At 41.0% G+C, this 26,876-nt stretch overlaps 1 protein-coding gene across 1 annotated transcript in view; it reads left to right on the top strand.

The window, feature by feature from the left end:
* ADAMTS6 (ADAM metallopeptidase with thrombospondin type 1 motif 6) overlaps positions 1–26,876 on the top strand; it is a 319,586-nt gene that overhangs the window by 139,875 nt on the left and 152,835 nt on the right. The window contains exon 10 of the mRNA XM_075066981.1: positions 14,539–14,685. Coding sequence (XP_074923082.1) covers positions 14,539–14,685 — 147 coding nt within the window. The remainder of the gene's footprint in view (positions 1–14,538; positions 14,686–26,876) is intronic.

Here is a 26,876-nt window from a genome sequence, read left to right as displayed (position 1 = left end):
ACAAGTGTTATCAGACTCCAGGAGGAAGGTCCTGTGGTGAGGATAAAGAAGGTACTTGGAGGAGGCCATGGGGAGGTAGCCCAGGGAGTTGTAACTGTCATGCAGCTGTTACAAGAGGCACTATAGACAGCTGCAATCCACAGGGCCCTGGGCTGGAATCCGGAGTAGAGGACAGCCCGGGTTCCCCCCAAACCTCCCAACTCCTGATCAGACACTGGAGGAGTTGATCCAGACTGTGGGGAAGATCACTGAGGAGAGCAAATCTGCCAATAAGCGCAGGACCCACCAAGGTAGAGGAAGAACTTTGTCACAATATATATATATATTATATAAAGATGCATTGTTCAGCTATGTTTGTGTTCATTTACTTTGAAATTTCAGAGAAAAACTATGTTAAGAGAGTTGAAGTTGAGAATAGCTATAGTAATTTAAGTGAAAATATTAGAGATATTTTATCAGAGGGTAGCCGTGTTAGTCTGGATCTGTAAAAAGCGACAAAGAGTCCTGTGGCCCCTTACAGACTAACAGATGTATTGGAGCATAAGCTTTCGTGGGTGAATACTCAGTTCGTCAGTCTAAGAGATATTGTAATTAACCCCAAAACATGCATTACAAACCCAGGAAATTCACAGTTAAGGTAAAACTTAAAATAAATCCAAATATATTAAGGCATGAAAATGTAGAGTGAAGGCACCCAAACTGAAGTGACACCATGCAACATTCCTAGAATTATGATTAATGTATATCAATGTTTGTTGTAACAGATTAAATTAATATGATTTTTAAGACCATATTAGATTTTTCTTCTCTTCATAATGTCAGAAGTGAAAAATTCAACTTAGCCTTAACAATGGAGCCATTACTGGCACCTTCATAGTATAATCTGGAAATACATGAGGGTAGTAAAAATGTTGGATACCAGACAAAAGGATATATTCAGTTTCAATTATTACATATTACTAAGAAAACTAGAAATGACTTTGTAGGTATTTGCTTCTGGATCATAAGATATCAACAAATAAATTATAAGAAAATTAATATTATGGAGTGTTATGTTTTAATGTAATGAATATGTTACATAAGCATTTTATTTTGAGAGTAAGGTTTTATTGTGGTATATAGTGAAGAGTATAAGTTAAGTTGACCAAGAGGCATGTATTACATCAAATTCACATGGATAGCTGTCATTAATTCTACATAAATATAATGGGTCGGACACTGTCTACTCTAAATCATGATATGGAAAGTATGCTAAAAACCAAGTACTGACAATATATTGCTGTAAACGAATAAAAAATGAAGATGGATCCTGCTTCAAAGAGATTACCATTTATAACAGCACACCAATTTACAAATGATTATTCTATTAGTTGGCATAAAAATAACATATAAACTAGTGGTTCTCAACCAGGGTTATGTGCACAGCTGGGGGTATGCAGAGGTCTTCCAGGTGGTACATCAACTCATCTAGGTATTTGCCTAGTTTTACAACAGGCTGCGTAAAAAAGCACTAAGTCAGTACAAACTAACATTTCATTCAGAGAATGACTTGTTTATATTGCTCTATATACTATACACTGAAATGTAAGTATAATATTTATATTCCAATTGATTTATTTTATAATTATATGATAAAAATGAGAAAGTAAACAAATTTTCAGGAATAGTGTGCTGTGACATTTTTGTATTTTTGTCTGATTTTGAAAGCAAGTAGTTTTAACATGAGGTGAAACTTGGGGTATACAACACAAATCAGACTCCTGAAAGGAGTACAGTAGTCTGGAAAGGTTGAGAACCACTGATATAAACAACCTTGCCAGATATGGTCATAGAGGTTTTGTTGACTGAGCTGACACGGTAGAAGAAATCCTAGTACTCCATACTGGTGGTTTTGTGCAAGTTCTCACTCTTTTTTCTGATTGGAACAGATTATTGATGAAGCATTCCCCTTTTTCACCCTCCCTCTCCTTGCAAATTTCTCTTTGTCACTATGAAAAGACATAATAAGGAGTCCTATTTACATTTTAAAATAATAATAATAATTTTGATTTTGGTCATCCCTTTATTTTTTTCAACTTAGTCCTTAAGTAGAATTCAGTTATCCTAAATAATGTTAATATCGTATTTCTCAGTCGTATAAAGTATGTTATATTTTTGAAATTTTTAATTATTCTGTTTGTACAATACTGGAACAAGCACAATGTATTTTAAAACTTTACAGTGAAGAATTATGCGACAGAAAGTTTATGAAAAACAAAGTGTAACTTGTTTAATACAAACAATGATGTTAATAATAATGAGTTGACAGTGTTTTTAAATCCAAATTGCTTAAGAACAAAGAGTGAATTAGATTAAAGATTCTCTTTAGTTGTCCTGAATCTGTATCTAATTTGAAAACATCTGTTCTTCTTTTACTATCCTCTTTATATTCCCCCATAAAATACACAGTGGTGCTTATTTTACAGTGGAACTTTTTGATAGCAGTACCTGTTGGAGCACTCTTGTGCCCCATCCCTTCCCCTCACTGCTCTTGAAGATTCTGAAGTTCAGGCTATAAAAGGGAGCATGGTTTGGCCACATCAGTTCCTTTCAACTGCCGTAGGTCCTGGATCAGGAACTGTATTTGGGCCTTTGGCCCAAATTCTTAGCTTGAATAATGTCTATTACTTTTGCAAGGTAGATTTTAGCTTTTAGTGTTGGGTTTTATTTCTTTTTATTTATTTGTTTATTTTAATTTTTCTGAGTATTTATTTGAAGTTAAGACTTTAGATCTGCTATTGGGATCTGATGATGGATTGGAAGTTCAAGACACTGAATATTTAAGAAATTTGCCTCCTGCCCAACAGTCTTTCCAGCTTTTAAATGCTCATACAAGATGCCTCAGGAAAGGACGCTCCCTCAGGGTGCTCAAACTGCAGTACTTTCACCGGAGAGCACAGAAAGAGTAGCAAAATAGACTTCAAGTGCTACTGCTGCATCAGGCTGTGAAACCAAGCCCTCCAGAACATCTCCTGATCCATGAGTAAACATAGATTAGCTTCAGCTTTGATACTTCCAGAGAGAAGCAGCAGCAGACACTTCTGCAGAAGGGACTGTCACAGTCTTGGGGGCAACTGCACCTTTGACTTCCCTCCTTCCCAGCCTGCTAGGAATGCACCCTTAGGTCTTAAGCCTCTAGACATCACCTCTCTCTGGGCCAGAATCCAGGTCCCTCTTCCTTCTGACTGAGTTTTTAGGCTGCATCCCTCTTTTTCTTTACTGTGATTAAAGTCCAGCACCTGATATTTGCGTTCTGTCCAAGGGCTATGTGCAATGTATGCCTGTGGTTACAAGAAACTAAACAGCTTCTTCAAAGCAGAGAACATTTATTTTAGGTTAAAAGCAATACAGAGAAAACATAGGAAACAATATAGGTCTAAACACTTCTTTAAGCTTCCAGTGGCCTCCCATCAGTCCTATGGAGACCCTGGTAGATTCCAGTCCTCAACCTGCAGAGTTTTGCCTCCCCTTAGACAAAAGACGCACTTTTGGAAGAAGAGGAGCCTCAGGTGCCTGAAGAATACCAACAAATGAACCCTGAACTGGAAGAGTAAACCTCTCCAGGTGAGAGTGTAGGGATTACAACTGTGTGTTCCCCATCAGAGGGTGCAGTATTATTTCCTGAAGTCGTTAAGAGAATGGCAACTACTTTGAAAATCTCTCTGTGATAGTAGAGGAGACTTCTCATCATCTTCAACATTCTTGACTCTCCATCCCAGGATAGAATTACACTGCCAGTTTTAGATGGGCTCTGGCAGCCAACAAAAGCAATAATATGGTTCATTTCCACTTCTGTTCAGGCAGTATTGAAAAAGGTAGCTGCCAATTGTCGTGTGAGGGTTTTTCCTTCTTTTTTTCACAGTCATCCAGTTCTTAACTTGCATTTGGCTGAAGCTGCATCCCACAGGTCTTAGGGTGGCTTGATGTAGTCTACACCTTCTGATAAAGAAAGCAAGACAATGGACATTTTAGGGGAAAAAAGTATTTTAATCTGAAACATTAGGTGTAAAAATGTCAGATTACCAGACTGTAATTGCAGTCTGTCTTTAGGAAAAGATGGTATTTGCAAAATCAATCTCAGCGGTTGCAAGAAAATTAGCCAATGCATTCATGTCTAATGATTGTTGCAAAACACAGTCTAAGAGTAACTTTTGATTCCTTGGATGTTTCTCCTAGAAGCCATCTCTCTCAGGAATCATTCATGTAGTAGATCATGTGGACTACCTTCAGAGAGAAACACTAAAGTGGAGTTTCCCTTTAAATGGAATGGTGTATTTAGCAGTAAAATGAGGTTCTTGAAGAAGTGACAGTCACTAGATCTGCACCCAGATCTTTGTGAGTATATCAGCAATCTAGGAGAAGAACTAGGTAGTTGTGGTCAGGTATCAGTGACAACAATATGCATCTTCATTTTCCTAGTCTTTATTTTCTCAGAAATGCCTCTACCATCAAAAACATCCTGCTGAATAACATTGGCAGCAAAGGAGGAAAGTGTTTAAGCCTTAGGTAAAAGACAAACAGATCTCAGTGTCAACATCTGTGCTGGACCTTCATCCTCAGGTATGACATAAGGTCTCAGACCTGCAAACCAAAGTTGGACTATTCTTTACCTACCCCATTTGGTGAGTCCCTGTGTTGTTTCTGCAACCGGAGTGCTATAATTATGGGTAGATAGATATTGGAAATAATTCACAGCAGATATCCCATCCAATCTGACTGTCCCTCTCCTCCCAACCTTCATCCCATCCCTATTCAGAGACCCCTCTCATCAGGGCCCGTTAAAATGGGAGGTTCCCTGTCTTGTGCAGGCAGGGGTAATAGAAGTGGTGCTGAGGGAATTTGGAGGAAAGGGTTTCTGTTCAAGGTACTTCCTAATCCCAAAAAAGGATGGAGGTCTTTGACCTACATTAGACCTGAGAGAATTCAATTCCTTCATCAGTAAGTTCTGATTTCATGTTGAATTTGGCATGTATATAAAACATTTCCACTCAACACAAGATTGGTTTGAGCTCTCAACCTGAAGGGCATATATTGCAATCAGATTGCATTTATCTCTGTTCCCTAGTAGAGAAAGATCATTTTCAATTCAAAGTCTTTCCTTTTGGCTTTTCTCCTGCCACAGAGTTTTTACAAAATGCTTCTTGGCAGTGTTAGTGCATTTACAAACCCAAGGGATTCACATATATGTAGATACTAGATCTATGGCTAATCAAAAGATTGTCAGAACAAAATCTGTTAGGAGTCATATCCTACACAGACTCCCTGTTCAAGAAGCTGGGACGAAAGATAAATTGAGAGAAGTCAATCGTACTATCCATTCAAAAGATCCCCTTCACAGGGGGAATTTGGTCTCTCAGAAAGTCAGGCGCTTTCTGCCATTATAAGGATTCAGCCAGCCATAGCCTTATTGTTCACATGTCAAAGAATCATTTTTTTCCCTCAGATTAATGAGCCTCATAACCTCAAAACCTTCAAAAAATTAAGGGAATGTCTTTCAATGCTCCAGCTTTATCAGCAACAATCACATCAGATGTTTCCAACCTAAGTTGGGGAGGACATTTAGACAAATTGACAGTTTGTGGTCAATGGATTTTCCAGTAAAAGAAATTGCACATCAGGCTGCTACAGCTAAAAGCAATACATTGAGCTCTGAAATCATTTCTGCCTATCATCATCATAAGATAATTTAGGTGTTTACGGACAATACAATGTCAATGTATTATATAAACAAGGAGGAAGAGTTCATTACACGTAGCTGTGTAAGGAAGCAAAGTCTCTGTGGGAATGGTAAATTAAATATAAGACCTACCTGTAGTTTTACACCTAATAGTGAAAGAAAACAGCCTTGCAAACCTCCTGAGCAGGGACACAACAGAACTCCATGAATGGTCTTTCAAACTATCAGTGATCCAAGAGAACATCAGTGCATGAGGTTGTCCAGAGGTAGAAATTTTGTGACAAAAGGAAAATACAAAGGTGTCCCAGATGTTGCTGAAGAACAGGGAGAGACAGTCAATCCATCTGTCATCGTGCCCCAGTGGGTCACAGCTGAGAATACCAGATTCAGGACAAACTGTTGAAAAATAAGGCAGACTCACCCTAAACTGGTAGTTATTCTATCATTAGATTATACCAAGCCAGTAACAAAAGTAAACTTCTGCCCCACCATACTGGTTAACAAGATGTCAAAAATGCAGTTTCCTTAGACATTCCAGCCCTTATTTCAGCTCCCAGACACGACTCTATGATGAGTGGTTATTGAAAACCAGTTTCATCATATATAGGGTCCTTCTAATCTCAAGAGATAAGCCACATAGCCAGGTCAATATATTATTCAGATTTTACCCAATAAACACTTTGCTGCCAATCCTTTAGTAATTAAAAACTAAAGATTAATAATAAAAAAAAAGAAGAAGAGAGTTAAAATGGTTAATAGATCATATACATACAATAATTGCGATGTTCTTATATCAGGTTTGGTAGCAGTGATGTTATAGACTGCTGGCTTGCAAAGTTTCTCTGCTAACTTCCAAAAGATTGGGAGATTATCATTCCGTAGTTCAGTATGTTCCTTTTAGTTGTAAATCCACAGTCCAGAGAATCAGAGCAGTAAAGAAGCAAAACGGAATCATCCCAGGGGTATTTTATACTGAGCCATGTGCCTGTAAATTTTCTGTTTCAACCAAAGCTCACAGTCCAATTTGTGGAAAGTTACTGGCACAAGATGGAGTCCAGGGTCACATGAGCATGTCACATGTCCTTACAAGGCCTAATGACTCACAGGGTAGCCATTGGCCCCTTGGAGACTGAAGCATTCGTAGGAATTGATTGATATCTGGGCAGAATGAGTTTCTTCTATGGCCCATTATTAGAGTAATGTATTCTTAATTGACCATCAAACTTGAATAGTTTATTCACAATGGGCTGGCTAGACTGGATGTAAACTAGCTTGTGGGTGTTACCCTAGGAATAAACCGATCTGAGATATAGATATATAGCCAATATTCATAATTTCATATACAAAGATGATACAGGCATATAAACAGGATACTCTTATTTAGCAAATAGTAACTTTTCCATTGATACCTTACATTAAATACATTTTACAATGGCAATATTAATGATATATATGGTCAAATTTCAATCATATAGCATCACACCATCTGACACATTCGGGATGAATTGTGTATGAGGTCTTCTAAATTTTTCCCCTCCATTTCCTCTCAGTCAGAGAGTAATAAGGAAGATAAAACAGGACAGAGCCAAAGTAATCATAGTTGCTCTGGCAAGGCTGAGGCAACTGTGGCTCCTGGACCACCTTCAGCTATCCAAAGGAGTTTTTCAATCTCTCCCTCTCACTCCTGATCTGTTGACTCAGCAGAATGGGAAAGTTATCATACAGACTCATATTTCCTACACCTGATGACTTGAGATATAGGATTCTATCAGAATTATTAAAATGTGTTTCACAGGGGTACAACAGGTTTTTCTTAGCTCTAGAAAATGATTAATTAAGCATTAATTAAGGTTTGATTAGCAGCTATATCAGTGTATCACTCACTTATCGAAAACAAATCTATATCCACACATGAGACATTTGAAAGATTTATGAAAGGGCTAATTAATATCTATTCACCATTCAAGGGCCCTCCACTGATATGAGACCTTAACATAGTCCTTTGCAGTTCATGAAGCCTCCCTTTTAGCCAATGGGAGAATGTTCTTCATTTCATCTTTCAGTTAAAACAACTTTCATCATAGCTACAACATCAGCAAGGAGAGTGAGTGCCCTGTGAAACCCTCATGGCTGACCTGCCATTTACTGTATTCTGTAAAGATAAGGTTGTGCTAAATCGCCATCCCGAGTTCCTACCTAAAGTAGTGACTGAATTTCACATTAATCAGACAATTAACCTGCCAGTGTTTCTGTTATACCAATAAAAACTAGCAGGATCTTAAAGGGGACAAGACATTTGTCACATTTATTGTAAATACCATAATAAAATAAAAGATAACAGCAAACAATGTTGTTTGGTTACTTATTCCTATGATTATATATAGCGTATGGGGTAAGAGCGCCCGCCTGCTTTGATCACGGGAGACCGCACCTTTGGATACGAGGACCGGGTTCAAATCCGGTTGGTACCACTTCCAGTAGGGTCCTGTGGGCAAAAGACCCCCTAACGCGGCTGCCTACCTCAAATATGAGAGTGACACGAACTAGGGAGATCAGATGCTGGCTCGACGTCGCCCGGATTAACAAGGTCCGCGCCAGATGTTGAGGAACCAGACAATCTGACGATAAGTGGGCTCTGGAACAATAACATTAATGGACGAGAACAAGAGAACCTGGAATTGATGGAATGCACTACAACAGTAGACCTAAGGAGAGGGGATATTGAAACGTATGAGAACTGTGGATGGACAAAAGACCTACATCCACACTTACTGAGAAACAGCTGTTACCAACGCTTCAACATAGTAAAGAGGAAGTGCTTCTCACAGTTTGAGATAGACCAACTCCAATTAACATCCCAGACCAGAAGAACTTGAAAGAACAAGTGGATGTGCGGCCACACTTGAAGCTGAAACTCACGTCACCCCCTCCATTGCAGAGCACAGCAGCTGATATGAGGCATAAGATCATGGAAAAACTAGCTACTCTCAATCCTCGAGAACCGATTACCAAGGTCAGTGGAGAAGTACCATCAGATAGTATGTTGAAGAGCCATAGAGCCCTCATCACAATCCCTACTACCACCATAACTCAACCAATGAAACTGGTATACGCTACAGCCTCTGATCCTGGAGATGCTGCTTACACGATCAAGAAAAAACAGATGTACCCACCCTGGAAAATGAGGTTGGAGGATAAGATCAAGGCGACTCGGAGAGAAGTTAGTCAGCTGGTGGAACTACAGAAGGGTGTAGAGATTAAGGATAAGACTTGGCTACTGAAAAAATACAAGGGCCTGACTCCATCTGAAGCCCTAGAGACTGCTAAAACAAGGCTACACAACTGCTACCAGGCTAAGGAGATACACTAAGAAGAAGCAGAGGCTCAAAAAAAGTAAATGCCCTGTTCTCCAAGGAACCATCCAAGGTGTACTCCCAACTGCATGCAACAACACAATAACAGCAGAGCCACCAGCAGCAGAAACTGAACAGTACTGAAGAACATATGGGAGAAAGAGAAGACCTCATAACACCAGTGCAAAGTGGCTGCAGGACCTGAGAACAGAGCACAGCAATCTCCAGAACAGAAACCAGTCACCATCACAGTAGAAGACATCCGCAGGCGGGTCAAAACATGATAGAGCTGGACAGCACCTGGCCAGACATGATCCACACCTACTGGCTAAAGAATTAACAGCAGTGCATGAACGCCTAGCAGCACAGAGAACCAGCTGCTAGCAGCAGGCTCCCACCAAAACTGGCTAAACACAAGGAGGACAGTGCTGATCATGAAAGACCCCTGCAAGGGGACAGAACCGCCAACTACCGGCCAAATAACCTGCCTCCCCACAACATGAAAGTCCTATCAGCATAAAGCCCAAGCTACAGGACCAACAATGGCCAGTACATGAGCACAGCTCAGAAGGGCATGGTGAACAACACCAGAGGCTCAAAAACCTAGTTGCTCATAGATAGAGCAGTCGCCCAGACTCAAAGTCTAGACAGACCAATCTGAGCACAGCCTGGATTGACATAAGGAAAGCCTATGACCTAATGCCGCACACGTGGATCGTGAAGGTCTGGCGGCTATACAAGTCAACAGGACACTAAGGACCTTCCTCAAGAACTCAATGGGACTATGGAAGACAACACTAGAAGTCAAACTCAAGGCAACTTGCACAAGTGGCACAGTGCGCATATACCAAGGTGAATGCACTGTCCCCGAGCTGCGTTCTGCATAGGCTTAAACCCCTCAGCAAGATAATCACAAGGACTGGATACGGGTACAGGTCAGGGAGTGAACACATCAGCCACCTCCTCTACATGGATGACATCAAGCTGTATGCTAAGATGAACGAGACATCGACTCGCTAATCCACCTGACGCGATCTACAGTGAGGATAGCGGGATGTCATTCGACTGGAAGAAGTGTAGCCGGATGGTAGTGAAGAGAGGGAAGTAGTCAAGACTGATGGGTGGAACTACCAGCAGGCCACATAGCAAGACATACGGACCAGCTACAAGTACCTTGGCATCCCGCAGTCACATGGAAACCACGATGAGGAAGCAAGGAAGACAGCAACACAAGTATCACCAAAGGAAAACAGGTCCTGAAGAGGCCAGCTCAGTGGGAAGACAAAGATCCAGCGCCATCAACGGATACGCCCTGCCGGTCATCAGATACCCTGCCGGTAAGTGAGCTGCCAAGGAGGACATGGAGGCTGCCTATGTGAAAACCCGGAAGCTCCTCACAATGCACGGAGGTTTCCACCCCAAGTCCAACACCCAGCAGACTGTAACCAGCCGGAAAGAAGGCGGGCGGGGCTGGTGAGCGTCAAGGCCACTATCCTGATGAACCCGGAACATCCAGAGTACATCAGTAAGATGGCCCCCAAAGATGAGGCTGTCAGAGAATGCCTGAGGCAGCAGCAGACATGAGGAAGACGCAAGCAGAAGAAAGTGCCATGGCAAGACAAGACCCTCAAGGGATGTACCATTGACAGATAGCTGAGGTGCTGACATGGGGAAATCCCTACCAGTGGCTGGAAAGGTGCTGACTAAAAGACAGCAACTGAGGCACGTGATCATAGCGCACTAGGAACAGGCACTGAGCACCGAATCCTATTGAAGCAGGGGTCTACCACACTAGTAGAGGACCCCAAGGTGCAGACTGTGCAAGAGGCCTCCAGCAGGACAAGTCCAACACATGTGGCAGGATGTAGATGCAGGCAGGCAACAGATTACACTGAACAGGCACAACAAGTGCTAGCATTGTGTACAGGAACATCTGCACAGGTATGGCTAGATCCTCCAGACCCAGAAGGGGAGTATTCCGCCAAGAAGGTTGTGGGAGAATAGGCAGGGCTAAGATTCGTGGACTTCAGATCCAGACGACAGGCAGGTAACTGGCCAATCAACCAGACATTCGTGGTAATATGACAAGGAGCAGAAGACAGAGAGTTGGGATAGATAAGCAGGCCAAGTGACAGCAATTCAGGAAGAAGGAATGAGAAGCTGAGAAGATCCCAGGGCCCTGAAAGGAACTAGAAAGGGATGGAAAGTGAAGCCAAGTGTCCCAGTGGTGGTAGGAGCCCTCGGGGCTGTGACTCTAAGCTGGGTGAGTGGCTCCACAGATCCCAGGAACACATCAGAGCTCTCTGTCAAGGTGCCAGTGCTAGAACAGCTAAGATACTGCGTCAGACCTCAAACTCCCAGGCCTCTGGTAGAGCGACCCAGAGGTGAGTGAAGAGACATAACCACCATAGGGGTGCAAAGAGGGGAATTTTTTTTTTTTTTTTTTTTTTTTATATATCTACTCCATTCACCAACATTCATACAAAGTTTCGTGTAGTATATAGTTACCAGCCTAAAGTCTGCTGTACTGAATCTGGACCAGGTACTCTGTACAAACAAGAGGAAGCCGAGTCTGGGTCAGGTGCACCTGATGCCCTAGGAGGCGGGCCAGCAGACACCATAGACTGCAAAGTCTCAGTTCTCAGAGTCCAGCTTTAAGGATTTTTCCCTATGTTAGTTCATGGGGAGTTGCTTCATCTGCGATTGTTAAATTAATACAGCAGGTGGCTGGCTCATGTTGGCAGCAGAATAGCGTACCCCAAAGTCTCGTTATCTCACTTCTTTCTTGTACAGGCTTTTTATTTGATTCAAAAGTCTATAGGTCTTGCTGTGTTCACTCGCTTTGGGTTGGATGATCATACCCCCGTTCAATTGCAGCGTGACTTTAGCCTTGAAAACCTGGTTTGATCTTCCTTCTGTTGTTCTTTTGTCCTTTTCTTTTTAGGGTGGATGCTTTTTACTTTGTTTCACTGTTGTCTAGGTCTTCAGCCGTTGGTAGTTGAACTTCACCTCATCAGGACAGGCTGGGGCTGGAGGTTGATTTTATCATCCATACATGCCTCATTCACACATCTAAACTAACTAATAAGATTACAGCAGGGTTTGCAAAAATGAAGGTTGGAGGAAGCTTTTACAAAATGGAGTGAGCGTTTTAAAATGGGGTTTGAATTATAATATGGCAAACAGTGAACAAAAGTTACAATGCAGGCAAGTGTAGTGAATGGTGAACAGAAGTTACATTAATAGAGTGAACAATTAAAAACAATTTCATTTATCAGTTCTACATTGTATCATGCACATGCAGATGAAAATACTTTACAAAGTTTAGATGCTAAGAGTGCTTAAGTGTATTATCTTAATAGGACAGAACAATTCAGCAAATCTCCAGATTTACTCATATCTTATGGTAATAACAAAAGAGATCAAGCAATTGCTTCTCAAACATCAAAATGAGCTAGACTGTGCATAGAGGATGGCTGCTTATTGGCATCTGTTCCTATTCCTGAAGGGATTAGGGATTAGGTCCCATTCCACGAAGGCCAAGGCAACATCGGTGGTATAGCTTAGATGCACTCCACTTAGCAAAACTGTGTAGAGATGTAATGTGGAGCATATGCACGCTCCCCATGTACCTTCACCTTTTCCTAAGTCCTAGTTACAGTATCAGACTTTTGGGAAGGGGTAGAAGAAACTAAGGTGGTCAGGGTGCTATACCCCTTTTATAACCTTGCTCTCAGAACATTCAGGAACACTGAGGGAAAGAGCAGGAGGGTGTACAAGAGTGCACCAGCAGGCAATATTATCAAAAGTTTCCACCATCAGAGCTGCCCAGTCACTGTATCCCATGGGTGTGACTATACAGAGAACATCTCAAAGAATTCCAGATACAAGTGAGTAACCATAATTTACAGTATTAGAAAAAATCTTCAGACTGCATGCATAAATTACATTTATGCACACTGTGATGAATTAATTTTTAGAATTTTCACAATACTTAAATGATTCTATAACTCAGGAGCAGAGCAGAGAGAAGTGATTGGGATTAGCATTACATTAAAAAAAGGAGTGAAAATAAAAGTAAATTTTCCTCTTTCAGAATTTTGTTTTTACTTAAAAATGTAAAAAGTGCTACCACTAAGAACTAAGCCAGAATAAATGCACCATGTCTGAGAGATAACTTGTTTAAAATGTTCTAATTTTGCATTGAATTTTTTTCATAGTAGGGGTGGGAAGGTTGTATTTTAGAGTTATGAATATTTCACTTTCCCTAAACATCTTTCTGTCTCATCCCATGAATAATGAAATCTGCTATTTCAAAAGGCTTGTGAGATATCATGATCTTTTGTCACTTAGTTCAGAACTGAATATAACAAGCCCATGATCTTGAATGACATTTGCATGGAAAAGAGAAATTCCTTCATGACAGATGAATATTTAAGAAAATTTGCTATACCCCAAACTGACTCCAGCTCACTCAAAGACAGACAGGGGAGCTGCTTTTTTAAAAACTATACAATTAATTAAATAGAGCACCTTTTTGTATGTTATCTTTAATTATTATGATTAATTTATGTCATATCAATCACAGTGCTGACAAACTGAATATTTCACTAACATGTTATGTGTAATGCAGTAGTTATTTAATTTTAAAGGTTAATTTTATGTATAAAGTTAAACATTTGCTCTTAAGTAGTCTGTTAAAGCAGAGTTCTTACAGATTTAGCTTTTAGTTTTAGTTTGGTGATGATGTAGCTGTTCTACATTACGCTGGCCACCTTCAGCTGCAACGGGCTGTTCCAATATCCAAGGATCTTTGGGTACACCCCTTTTTCTGTGACCACGTGAACTACGTTGGATGTTAAGAAGGGAGTGGTGTATGAATCATTTTGCTGACCTTGCACCACCCAAGGATTCTCCTTCACGGGTGGAATTCTGAGGAGGCTGTTTCTGCTGAGTTTAAGACTGCTTTCCATTTGAGGACCACCACAAAGCAGACTTAGAACAGCAGAGGATCAAGGGCACTGTATAAATGAATGAATATAGGGAGCAGAGGTTATTTAGTAGTTAGGTGGCCTAAGTTCTATTCTGGATTGTCATTGACTAACTGTGTGATTTTGGCAATATCACCCAGCCTCTCTGGGTCTGTGTTTACTGATCTGAGTGCAAGAGCAGGGTATTGACCTGTTGTTCTTAGTTGGGCCAAACTCACAAATAAGGACTGAAGTATGAGTCCATTTGTTTATCTCACAGGCTTATTGTGAGACTTACGCAATGTAGTAAAATGCTTTGATATCTTTGTATGAAACAGCAAAATTGCATAGTATTCTGAGTGTACAGAGTTTAATCTGAATTAATCATACATATCTTGTTTCAGTCCTCCTACACTAACTGAGCGTGGCCTTCCAGTTCCAAATTTTTTCTGGTACCATAGGAAAGTAATGGGACACATTTTTCTTCTGTTTTGGACAGTTTTGGTATGAACCATGATGGAATTGGAAATTCTTGTGGGACCAAAGGTCATGAAGCAGCAAAACTTATGGCAGCTCACATTACAGCAAACACCAATCCCTTCTCCTGGTCAGCTTGTAGCCGGGACTACATCACCAGCTTTTTAGAGTAAGTAATCTCTGGAGAGAAATAATGAATTGCTCCAAAATTTCATACTAATTGGAATAAATAAGTGGTGGAGATACAGTGATTTACACTAATTCACATTCTGTAGAATGAGTAAATATACGGTGAATTACTGCTGACTTGTACGTCATAGGTAATTTCTTTGTCTTGTGGAAAGTGCTTCCTCTTCCCATCCCTCTTTTTGAACTGTTCTGTTTATAGTCTGCTGGTCATATTTAACTATGGATGGGGAATAGAGATGAGAGGGCTATTTTTTTTAAGGTTAGTGATAAGGATTGCTTTGTTAAATGCGTAGTGATGTCAGGCTTAGATTTCTGTTTTGTTTTTCTGAGTACTGGCCATAGTCTGATTAAAATACCATATTGTTTTGAAAAACAGAGTATCTAACAAGTTTCAAAGTTTGTCCTAGTTAAACAAACAAACAAACAAACAAAAAACAACTAGTGATTGAACCCTGAAGGAGGTAGAAATTTCACCTTAGGAAGATCAATGGCTGTCTCTTTGAATGATACATGGTAGTTCTTAAAAGAGTCTTGTAGCAATTCTGCAATTCCCCTTTATGAACATTAAAAAATTTTATGGCTGAATCCTGAGAAGTTCTGGACCCTGCCACTCTAAATCGCTGTTGCATAATTTATTTCAAAAAATACAATTCAACTGGAACTTCTCATTGCTACATTTTCTCTGAATGTATTTAAATCAGTTGAATGATTTGCATAAGAACTACTCACACAAATCAAAGTTGCAAACTCTTACACTGTGGGTGAGATCCTTAAGTATGGTTGAGTGCACGTAGTGCAAAACCCAAGAGTTGGGAGAGCAGAAACAACTTTTCCACTCCCTCAATCCCAAGGATGGACAGGGCCAATTTGGCCCCTAATGCAATTTACAACCCCCCCCGGGCTGTTAGTAGTGGAAGTGGCCACCAGTGGGACATTCCATTGCCCTGTAATTCCTAGAGCACAAGATAATCTAGCCAAACCCGCTCAGACATCCTATGTATGGAGGGCCAGGAGCAGGAAGTGTAAAGTTATATATACTTGTCCTCCAACAACTGGGGATTTCTACTGCAGGAAACAAAGATGGGGACAGAAGAGTGGCTCTTAATTAACTTTCTGCTATGCTGATCTTGGGACTGACCTTAAGCAGTGCAAGCACCCTGAAGAGGGCATCGAGGATTGACCCCTATAATCTGTCAAATTTGATTGTCCTCATCCTCCATACCTTTTGTTTTCTTCTGTGGAATGTCCTTAGATACATTTTGTGAAAGTAGGTATGTTCATAAGACAGGATGACATACCCTTAGACATTAGAATCTTACAATAGTATCGATGATTTTTATCTAGAATTATATTTTGTCCTTTTGGCTACATAAGGATTTTACTTCTATTTTTTAAAAGAATTATTAGTATATGTTAAGTGCTAACAATGTGCTCAGTGCTGTATATGATATAAAATGAAGAGGGATCCTCTGCCAAAGAATTTACAGTGTAGAAGACAGACAAAGAGGCAAATTGGTTGAAGCTATAGTAAAGAACAGAGTAATCAAACACACAGAATCATAGAATATCAGGGTTGGAAGGGACCTCAGGAGGTCATCTAGTCCAACCTGCTGCTCAAAGCAGGACCAATCCCCAGACAGATTTTTACCCCATATCTCTAAATGGCCCCTTCAAGGATTAAACTCGCAACCCTGGGTTTAATGCTTAAACCACTGAGCTATCCCTTCTCCTTTTCAGTAACCTTCAGTTAACCTGGAGCCTAAACAAGTTCACACTGAAGTAATTGGCAAAATGTCCATGGCAGCTGATCAGAACTCTGGGGTTGCACTGTATACCAGTTCTAAAGCTCACAAGATGCTTTGAAATAACTTGTAACCTTGGTGTCATTCATTTCTTTGGGATTTGTTTTCATGTACAGTGCAATAGTGAAGACGCTACTTCGCTGATGAGAGAGCTTCTCCCATTGGTATATTTAATCCACCTCTCTGAGAAGTGGTAGCTATGTTGGTGGGAGAAGCCCTCCAGTCTACACAGGAGACTAGGTCAGTATAGCTTCATTGCACAGGGGTGTGTATTTTTCACATCCCTGAGTGATGTACATAGATGAACATGATTTGTTGGGGGAAGAATCAACATGGTTTTTGTAAAGGGAAATCATGCATCACCAATCTACTAGAATTCTTTGAGGGGGTCAACAAGTAAGTGGACAAGGGTGAACCATTGGATATAACTTACTTAGATTTTCAGAAAGCCCTTGACAAGGTCCCTCCCCAAAGGCTCAGAAGCAAAGTAAGCTATCATGGGATAAAAAGGAAGGTCCTCTCATGACCAGGAACTGGTTAAAAGATAGGACACAAAGGGTAAGAATAAATGGTCAGTTTTCAGAATGGAGAGAGGTGAATAGTGGTGTCCATCAGGGGTCTGTACTGGGACCAGTACTGTTCAACATATTCATAAATAATTTGGAAAAAGGGGTAAACAGTGAGGTGACAAAATTTGCGGATGATACAAAACTACTCAAAATAATTAAGTCCAAAGCAAACTGCAAAGACTTACAAAGTGATCTCATAAAACTGGGTGACTGGGCAACAAAATGGCAGATGAAATTCAATGTTGATAAATGCAAAGTAATGCACATAAAAAACATAATCGCAGCTATACGTATAAAATGATGGGGTCTAAATTAGCTGTTACCACTTAAGAAAGAGATCTTGGAGTCATTGTGGATAGTTCTTTGAAAACATCCACTCTATATGAGCAGTAGTCAAAAATGCATATCTGGTCACTCCATCTCAGAAAAGATATATTGGAATTGGAAAAGCTACAGAAAGGCTACAGACTTTAGCAAAGCTTTTGATACGATCCCCCACAATATTCTTGACAGCAAGTTAAAAAAGTATGGATTGGATGAATGGACTATAAGGTGGATAGAAATCTGGCTAGATTGTCGGGCTCAACGGGTATTGATCAATGGCTCGATCTCTAGTTGGCAGCTGGTATCAAGCAGAGTGCCCCAGGGGTTGGTCCTGGGACTGGTTTTGTTCAACATCTTTATTAATGATCTGGATGATGGGATTAATTACACCCTCAGCAAGTTCACAGATGACACTAAGCTGGGGGGAGATGTAGATACGCTGGAGGGTAGGGATAGGGTCCAGAGTGACCTAGATAAATGGGAGGATGGGGCCAAAAGAAATCTGATGACGTTCAACAAGGACAAATGCAGAGTACTGCACTTAGGAAGGAAGAATCCTATGCACTGCTACAGGCTGGGGATAACTGGCTAAGCAGCAGTTCTGCAGAAAAGGACCTGGGGATAACAGTGGATGAGAAGCTGGTGCCCTTGTTGCCAAGAAGGCCAATGGCATATTGGGCTGTATTAGTAGAAGCATTGCCAGGAGATCGAGGGAAGTGATTATTCCCCTCTACTCGACGCTGGTGAGGCCACACCTGGAGTATTGCATCCAGTTTTGGCCCCCCCACTACAGAAGGATGTGGACAAATTGGAGAGAGTCTAGTGCAGGGTAACGAAAATTATTAGGGGGCGGAGGCATATGACTTATGAGGAGAGGCTGAGGGAACTGGTGTTATTGAGGCCGCAGAAGAGAAAGTGAGAGGAGATTTGATAACAGCCTTCAACTACCTGAAAGGGGGTTCCAAATAGGATGGAGCTCAGCTGTTCTCAGTGTTGGCAGATGACTGAACAAAGAGCAATGCTCTCAAGTTGTAGAGGGGGAGGTCTGGGTTGGATATTAGGAAACACTATTTCACTAGGAAGGTGGTGAAGCACTGGAATGGGTTACCTAGGGAGGTTGTGGAATCTCCATCCTTAGAGGTTTTTAACGCCCAGCTTGACAAAGCCCTGGCTGGGATGATTTAGTGAGTGTTGGTCCTGCTTTGAGCAGGGGATTGGACTAAATGACCTCCTGAGGTCTCTTCCAACCCTAATCTTCTATTATTCTATGATTCTAGGGGCAACAAATATGTTTAGGGGTATGGAACAACTTCCATGTGAGGAGATATTAATAAGACTGGGACTTTTCAGCTTGGAAAAGAGATGACTAAGGGGGGGATATGATAGAGCTTTATAAAATCATGACTGGTGTAGAGAAAGTAAATGCAGTGTTAGTCACTCCCTCTCATAACATAAGTACTAGGGGTCACCAAATGAAATTAATATGCTGCAGATTTAAAACAAACAAAAGGAAATATTTCTTCACACAACACACAGTCATCTTGTGGACCTCTTGGCCAGAGGGTGTTGTGAAGGCTAAGATTATAACAGGTTTCAAAAAGGAACTAGATAAGTTCATGGAGCATAGGTCCATCAATGGCTATTATCCAGGATGGGCAGGGATACAAAACCATGCTCTAAAGTGTCCCTAGCCTCTGTTTGCCAAAATCTGGGAATAGGCAACAGGGAATGGATCACTTGATGATTACCTGTTCTGCTCATTCTCTCTGAAGCACCTGGAATTGTCCACTGTTGGAAGACAGGATATTGGGCTAGATGGACCATTGGTCTGACCCAGTATGGCCCTTCTTATGTTCTTATGTGATAATATATATATTTGGGAAGGACTTTTTTCAGGGGGCAAGCAGTTGCTTAGCTAATTAATCCAGTTGATCCATATCATTCTGGAAACGAGTTGTTGACAAATGAACACAGTATTAGACATGTAGTCATTCCAGAAACACGGCAGGGACTGTCTCTTAGTTATGGGTTTGATGTAAGAACCACTAGGTGAAAATTTATGGCCTGTGTTATGCAGGAGGTCAAAGAATAGATGGTAATTATGGTCTCTTGTGGCCTTAAAATCTATGAATCTGCTTCCTTGTCTCATGACATAATGCCTCTGTGTATGCATCCCAGTGATGCAGTGCTCTTTTTAACCTGTTATTGTATCATATTGCAAACTCTTTGACTACTAGCACCTCCTTCACTGTTTTTGACTCCATGGACTTAATTCATTAGTAGATGCTCCAGTTTTATGCCAGTGGACTGGAATTAAAATCCATTATACTGACATTAAACTGGTTGATCACTATGGTGAATCAGATCTCATATTACTAATCTCTTTCGGTTTCTTTGCATTAATTCTCTATTGTCACTTGTGTCTGTAACTCCTGCCAGATTATACCATCTGTGAATTTCATTAATATCCTAAGCACTTTTTAGACCATTAAAAAACATATTAAATGATACTAGAACTATCATAGATCAGCAAAGTAGCTACTAAACACATCAGCTCCCTTAGTGCATAACCCTTTCTTTTTGATATTTCCATATGTTTCTAGTCCATGTTAGTGTTCTTTTCTTAAGGCAATTTATATTAATTATTTGATTGTGAGACATTATATTAAATAGTTTACTAAGATCCAAATATATTATGTCTACCACTTTCCCTTCATCCACCAATTTTAAAATTCCATCTTAAAAACTAATGAGGTTTTCTGGAAAGAGCTGTTCATTGTATTTTCATGATGATTTTTGTTTATGGTTCCAATATCCTCTAAATGCTTCCTGGTTTTTCCTCATGATATTTGTTCCATTATTTTACTGGGAATAGACTTTAGAATTATGGGACAGTATTGATCAGGATCAGTCTTCTTTCTTTTCTTGAAGATTAGTGGTTCATTTGTTTTTCTCTAGTCTATGAGTACTATATCTCCCAATTTTTTATGCATTTTAAAAAAAATGATTGTCAGTGGAATGGTAAGGGACATGCTGGTGCAAGCACCTCTTGCATGAAAAATGGCTCCAGTCTGACAAGGGCCCTTGTTTCTTCCCTCCCTCCCACTTCCTTCTCCCACCTTTCTCAATGAGATAGGAGCAGCCTTAACAGCAGAGGCTTATCCACTGGAGTATTCATACTCCGTCAGAGAACAGAAACCAGGACGTACAAGGACTACTCAGGCAGCAACAGCCTAGATAATTGGCTCCAAAACTGCTCCTGACTTGCAGAACACTGCATCCAGAGAAGAAAAGCTGCTCCAGCTCCTCTGTCAGCTTCTTTAGAGTCCATCAAACCCTGAAAGCTACCAAACTGTAGCTGGAGGGGCAGTGCCTACAGCAGATGCTCATCAAGCTTGGAAAGATGAAAGCACCTAGCTTCTCTCAGGGGCAGGAAGGAGACTGGGGACAAAGAACCTGTGTCACTTTTATGTTCCCCCAAGAGTAGGGAGGAGTGAACAAAGGAAAGGAAAGAACTGGGCAAACCCAGTTAGAATGCCTGTGGTCCCTTCCCTCCTCAGGCTGAAGCACTATAGAACAGAAGCCTGTCCATTGCCACAAGGGATGGGGCCTTGTCTTCAGCTTCCTCCTCTTGTTCCTCCAGGCCTGGGTGCCCACTGTTCCTTCCAGAAACTATAGTCTGGATCATAGAGTTTTGCATTGTGCCTTTTGCACAAAGAATGAGACAAAAAGACAAGCACAGCTCCCCTCATTGCAGAGGGGAAATTGCCAAGCACTACCCACTGAATACCACTTAGAAGATGTCAGCTCAGCTAGACCTTGCTCAGCAAGATTCCACCCAAGTTGGAGGATGACATTTAGTGCAGTGAATGAAGTACACCACATGTTGTGATAGGCATATGTAGGACTCATGGATCTTGAAAAGTGTGTTGTGGGGGTCACTGATGATTGTAGCATTGGAGATATGTCTGCAGGTTTTCTGTTGGTTGTTCTGTCAGGGTCTGGTGCCGCTTTGAGTTGGTGTGTCCTGGTCTGTGGAAAGTTTGCTTCTAATATTGAGCTTGGAGAGGCTGGGGGCTGTTTGAAGACCAGAAGAGGGGATTCAGAAAACATTGTTGTAATAATAATAATCTTTCCTGAACTCCCTCTTCTGGCCTTCAAATGGTAAAGCTGATATAATGCAATTGGGTTTACCCTAAGGTCGATCATGCCAGACTAATCTGATTTCTTTCTTTGAGAAAATAACTGATTTTTTGGGTAACGGAAGTGAAGTAGATCTAATATACTTGGACTTCAGTAAAGCATTTGAAGACAACCAGTTATGCTGAATGGTGAACTTTCGGACTGGAAGAAGGCTATTAGTGGAGTTCCTCAAGGACTGGTTTTGGGATCAATCTTATTCAATATTTTTATTAATGAGATTGGCACAAAAAATAGGAGTGCGCTAATGAAATTTTCTAGTGATACAAAGTTGGGGGGCATTGTCAATACAAAGGAGGATTGGAATATTATACAGGAAGATCTGGATCACCCTGGAGACTAAAGTGACAGGAAAAGGATGAAATTCAATAGTACAGAGTGCAGTTAGGGTCTAATGATAAGACATTCTGCTACAAGCTGGGGGATCATCAGTTGCAAGAGACAGAAGATAAGAGAGACCTGGGTGCGTGGATTGATCACAGGATGACTATGAGCCACCAATCTGATGTGGCTACAAAAAAACCCTATTGCAATTCTATGATGTATCAGGTAAGGCATTTCCAGTAGAGATAGACAAATATTAATGCTATTGTACAAGTCAACTGGTAAGACCTCATCTGGAATACTATGTACAGTTCTGGTCATTCATGTTCAAGAAAGATTAATTCAAACTGGAATAGGTACAGAGAAGAGCTAATAGAATGATCAGGGGACTGGATGGCCTATCTTTTGAGAGGACAGTGTTAGAGATTGGCTTAGTTAGCTATCAAAAAGAAGGCTGCTCTCTATAAATGGATCAGGAGGATAAAATCAGAGAAGTGAAGAGCTAAAGGACAATGCTGGCACAAGAACAAATGGGTATAAACTGACCATGAACAAATTCAGGCTGAAAATTAGAAGAAAGTTTCTAGCCACCAGACAAATGAGATTCTGGAACAGCCTCCCAGTAGGAGTTCTGGTGGCAAATAACTTAATTATTTTTGAGAGAGTTGGATAAATTTATGAGTGTGATTATGTGATAGGGTTGCTTGTGATGGTAAGGCTTAGCAGCCCCGGGGCTCACTTCCAAGTTTATATCTTGAGTTCCTAAAACCTCATGCTTCAGCCTTCACTCAGCCACCTGCAGGGATTAGGAAGAGATTCTTCCCTCCCCCGCAAATGTATTCTGGAGTGTTTCTTTTTGGTCTCCTTCCACTGAAGCATCAGTGGATGCAGTGGGCCAGTGCTCTGAGGAGGTACTCCACATTCTCTCTCTCAGGTGCTTAGCTGCCTGGCTTTTGCTCACATGCACTGGGTCTAACTGGTCAGCACCATATGGGGGTTCAGGAAGGAATTTTTCCCTGGTCAGTAACCTTGGTTTTATTTTTTATTGTTTTTTGTTTTTGTTTTTGTTTTTTTGCTTTCTTCTGCAGCGTGTAGATGCAAGTCACTTGCCAGGATTATCTGGGTATATCTCACTTAACAATTTCCCTCCATTGCAGAGGCCTTTAGCATTGGTGCATATCGGTCCCTCTTACTCTCTGCCTGTGGTATATAATAGTCTAGTCTCTTGTGGGCTGTAATATGTTGGTCTGATTTTGGTTGTTGGGTTTAGTGTGTGGGTGCTGGGTGATGTTGGGGGCCTGTGATATACTGGAGGTCAGACTAGATGATCTGGTGTTCGCTGTCAGACCGTAAAATCTATGACTCTGACTCTTATAGGGTGGAATAGGTGTTGTCTATCAACCCTGTGTCAGAGAACAGATGGACAATGAATAGGGCACCCCAGACAGGAAAACAGCTCTTAGCATGGCATTAAAAGCTTGTCCTTCAAGTGACAGTCCATTTACATATTCCACTTATAGTATGCCCATATGCCCAAGAGCAGAGTCTTTTGGCCAGCAGTGTCAGTTGTTGAGACTGTGCATTTGTGCTCAGCGTCCCTGTGCCACAAGCCAAGGGCATAAAGGATGGAGTTAGCCAACAATACCCTCAGTTCCTTCTCACTGCTGCTGGCTCTGAGATAAAGACGCTCACTATCCATTTTTCGTTAATGGTTGGCTCTATTTTTGCTATGTATGTAGACCTATCCTAGTACAATAGGTTAGGTTTTTGCCCATCGACAACATTTTTTTGATAGGTTTCCTTCCATTCAAAACTTTTATATTTTTTCTTTCCTGGTACTGGGGTTTAGAAACACCTAATCCTGAATCCCCTGGATTCTAGAACAGCCACTCACATGAGGGTGCTATCCCCATTAATGATGGTAACATAAGATGTCTGTTCTGTTTGGGGGAATCACATCTCTGGGAAATGTGCTGTTTGTGATTCCTTTTCAAAGAAGACATTAAAAGAGGCTCATTTCCAAATGTTTTAAATGGATAAATCTATGAGACTGTCTTCAGACGATAGGGTGTCTGATCCTCCTGTACATAACATGCCTATCTCCAGAAGTGCTCATGTCAGCATGTGGTCTACCCCTCTTTGAGCCTCTTCAGCTGAGACTTCAGCCTCAAGCTCAGGAAAGTTTGATAAAAAACTATCTGTAAAGAAAATTCAGAGTTTGTATTAGGGAGGTGTATCCTAACTAAGATTTCCTCAACAAAGTGAGTGGCTTCCCTGGACTGTTAGAGAGGCAAAGAGACTTTGCATCTCAGTATAGCTACTGCTGAAACTTGATGAGGTCTTGGTACTGAGGCTTAGGCACTGAACTGGTAAGCAAAGATGATGGCTCCAGCAGCAGCATCTCATGTTGCCTCTTCAGCTTCACTCTTTATACCATCGAAGTGCAGTATGGCTCTTTCAGTAACAACTCTGACTGTTGCTCCACTACTGGTTATGTTGGCACTGGTTATGTAGGCACTGCAAACTCCACTCTTTTCACCTTGGCTCTGCTGTTTGTCCCACTGTTGTTATTTTCATGCTATACACAGAGAGAAGTTAGATAAAAAAAAATCTTCTTGCTGAAAGGTTGCAATGTAAAACTACTTTATTTCTTAGAATTCAAAATGATAATACACAAAACCCCAAAATGGAAGCAGACAAAGCAGGCTGCTCCCTAAAACAGAGAGCCACTACTCAGCCTGCCCAACTCTAGACTGGCTGTCTGCTGACTGACTCTGATCACACACTTTCCTGACTAGCCTGCAAGCAGGATCAGGAAACTCCTTAGAGACCAGAGTGACAGCCTATAATTCCAATGTAGTTTTCAAATAAACCACAACCACACATCACACAGTACTAAAGCATGCCCAGTACCAAGGTATCGCAAGAGCCTGAGTCCACATTGCTTTCTTCAGCTCTAGCACCTGTGATACTAGGTGTGATACTGGAAGACTAGGTGCCTGCTCAGGCCAAGGTCCCCAAGCCTCAGTTGAATACTGACAAATATATAGCTGAAATCAATCTGGCTCATTAGTATTGTTAAAATAAGTATGAGAATTATAGAAACGGGTTTCATATTTTAGGCTTTATGGAATGCTTGTAAGTTGCATGCATGAATCTCACTTATAACATCTGTATCCCATATTATAAGATAATATTTAAGTATTTGCCTTGTAAGCCTCTGTAACTGTGTAGATCACCAGACAGCAGAGAGACATTAGCTAGGTTAAAATGCTGATCTGCAACAGAATGTTTTCTCTCTTGACCAAGAAGAAAGGTCCATAGACACCAGGTGGACTGTAGTAAAGCATTAAAGAGGACAAAAGACTTTGTTGTTTAACCTCCTCCCACCCAATGAAGATGCATTTTGCAAATGAATTCCTTCCATCTGTTGAGTTTGCAGCTCAAAGTAGAAGTGGGGAATGGAATAAAACCCCCTAACAAGATAAATTGTATCTTTTTGCTGCTTGGACAGGGGGTATCAGATTCAGATCCCTCAGGAGGTGCAGGATCCTACACATAAAGTGACATTCTTCAGTCTTCTGCTGCTGGGAGAATATCCTTACCATTTAATGAGGCTATAATGGATTCTGCATGAATCCTGTGGCAGACTCCTGCTACAGCAGCCCCTATGTTCTGGAAAGCAGATTAAAATACCATGTCCCTTCCATATTCATATTCTCTGTCTGGTACCCGGTGGTTAGTCAGGCATGAAAAAGGCAAGAAAATAAGGCAACACCAAGAGAAGAGAAACCAAAGTCCATGGTCAAAATAATTCTTGTTACCTAGTTTGCAATTTAGAATGATGAATTATCAGACTCTGTTGCCCAGATACAATTTTTGGAATTACAAAAAGATAATGGCATTTTCAGACAAACTACCACCAGATGTTAAAGGAGAATTTTTTTCACTGGTCACTGAGGATCACTTGATGGCCTGAACCAATCTGCAAGCTGAACTTGATCTGGCACATGCCACTTCAAGATCAGTAGTAATGAGGGGAGACTCATTGCTTCAGAGGTCTTGTTTTTCATGGGAGGTTCAGAACACTGTGGAGGACTTGCCATTTTAAGGGCCAGACTTGTTAAGTTTCAAAGTGGATAGTGTCCTTCATACCCTGAAGGATTCTTGAGCTATACTTAGATCCCTCAGGGTATCTACCTTAGGACAGGTTTGAGAACGTCTTCCTTAATATCTCACATAGAGTCAAACCCAAACTCCACAGTGAGGACATGTTTTGGTCTTCTTGGGACATGGCTACATGCACCTTTTTAATGACAAATGTCACACTACTGCTGCAAGCAGGGCTTTGTAAGGTTGGTTTATGTTCCCATCAGATGTCATTTGGATATGTTGATCCCAAGGGTCTTTGTGAAAATCAGACTGGACTCAGCCAAAACAATATTAATTGCATCAGCATGTCCAAGGCAATTTTGGTTTCCTAACATGCTGAATCTCTCAATCTGTCAGCCAAAGAAGTTACCTCTTGTTCCAGACCTGCTGATGCAGCTCTCCATCTCATGTCCTAGCTACCTGATGGATATCAGACCTAGAAAGATCTTGTTCCAGACATGTACAAAATATATTAGCATATAGTAGAAAAGATTTTATGAGACAAATCTATTTTGTATATTGGACAAAATTTTTCTTTTTGTGTCAGCAGAAATCTACATACACATTCACAAAGCACTATTCTATCATCAAGTCTTCTGAATCAGCTACTACTTTTGGAAAGCCTGTACTCCAATCTCTGTTCTCCTAGATTCTGAGCTCTCGCCTCCACTGCATTGCTCCATTGCTTGCAAGTCACCATAAATGCAATATGTATATGGGTAACTCTTGAAGGAGAAAAGTTACTTGTCTGTAGAATAACTGGAGTTCTTCAAGATGTGTTGTACATATACATACTCCAT

This window comes from Chelonoidis abingdonii, chromosome 6 (genome assembly GCF_003597395.2).
Source record: "Chelonoidis abingdonii isolate Lonesome George chromosome 6, CheloAbing_2.0, whole genome shotgun sequence".
NCBI lineage: Eukaryota > Metazoa > Chordata > Testudines > Testudinidae > Chelonoidis > Chelonoidis abingdonii.
This window is presented reverse-complemented; position numbering and strand designations above follow the sequence as displayed.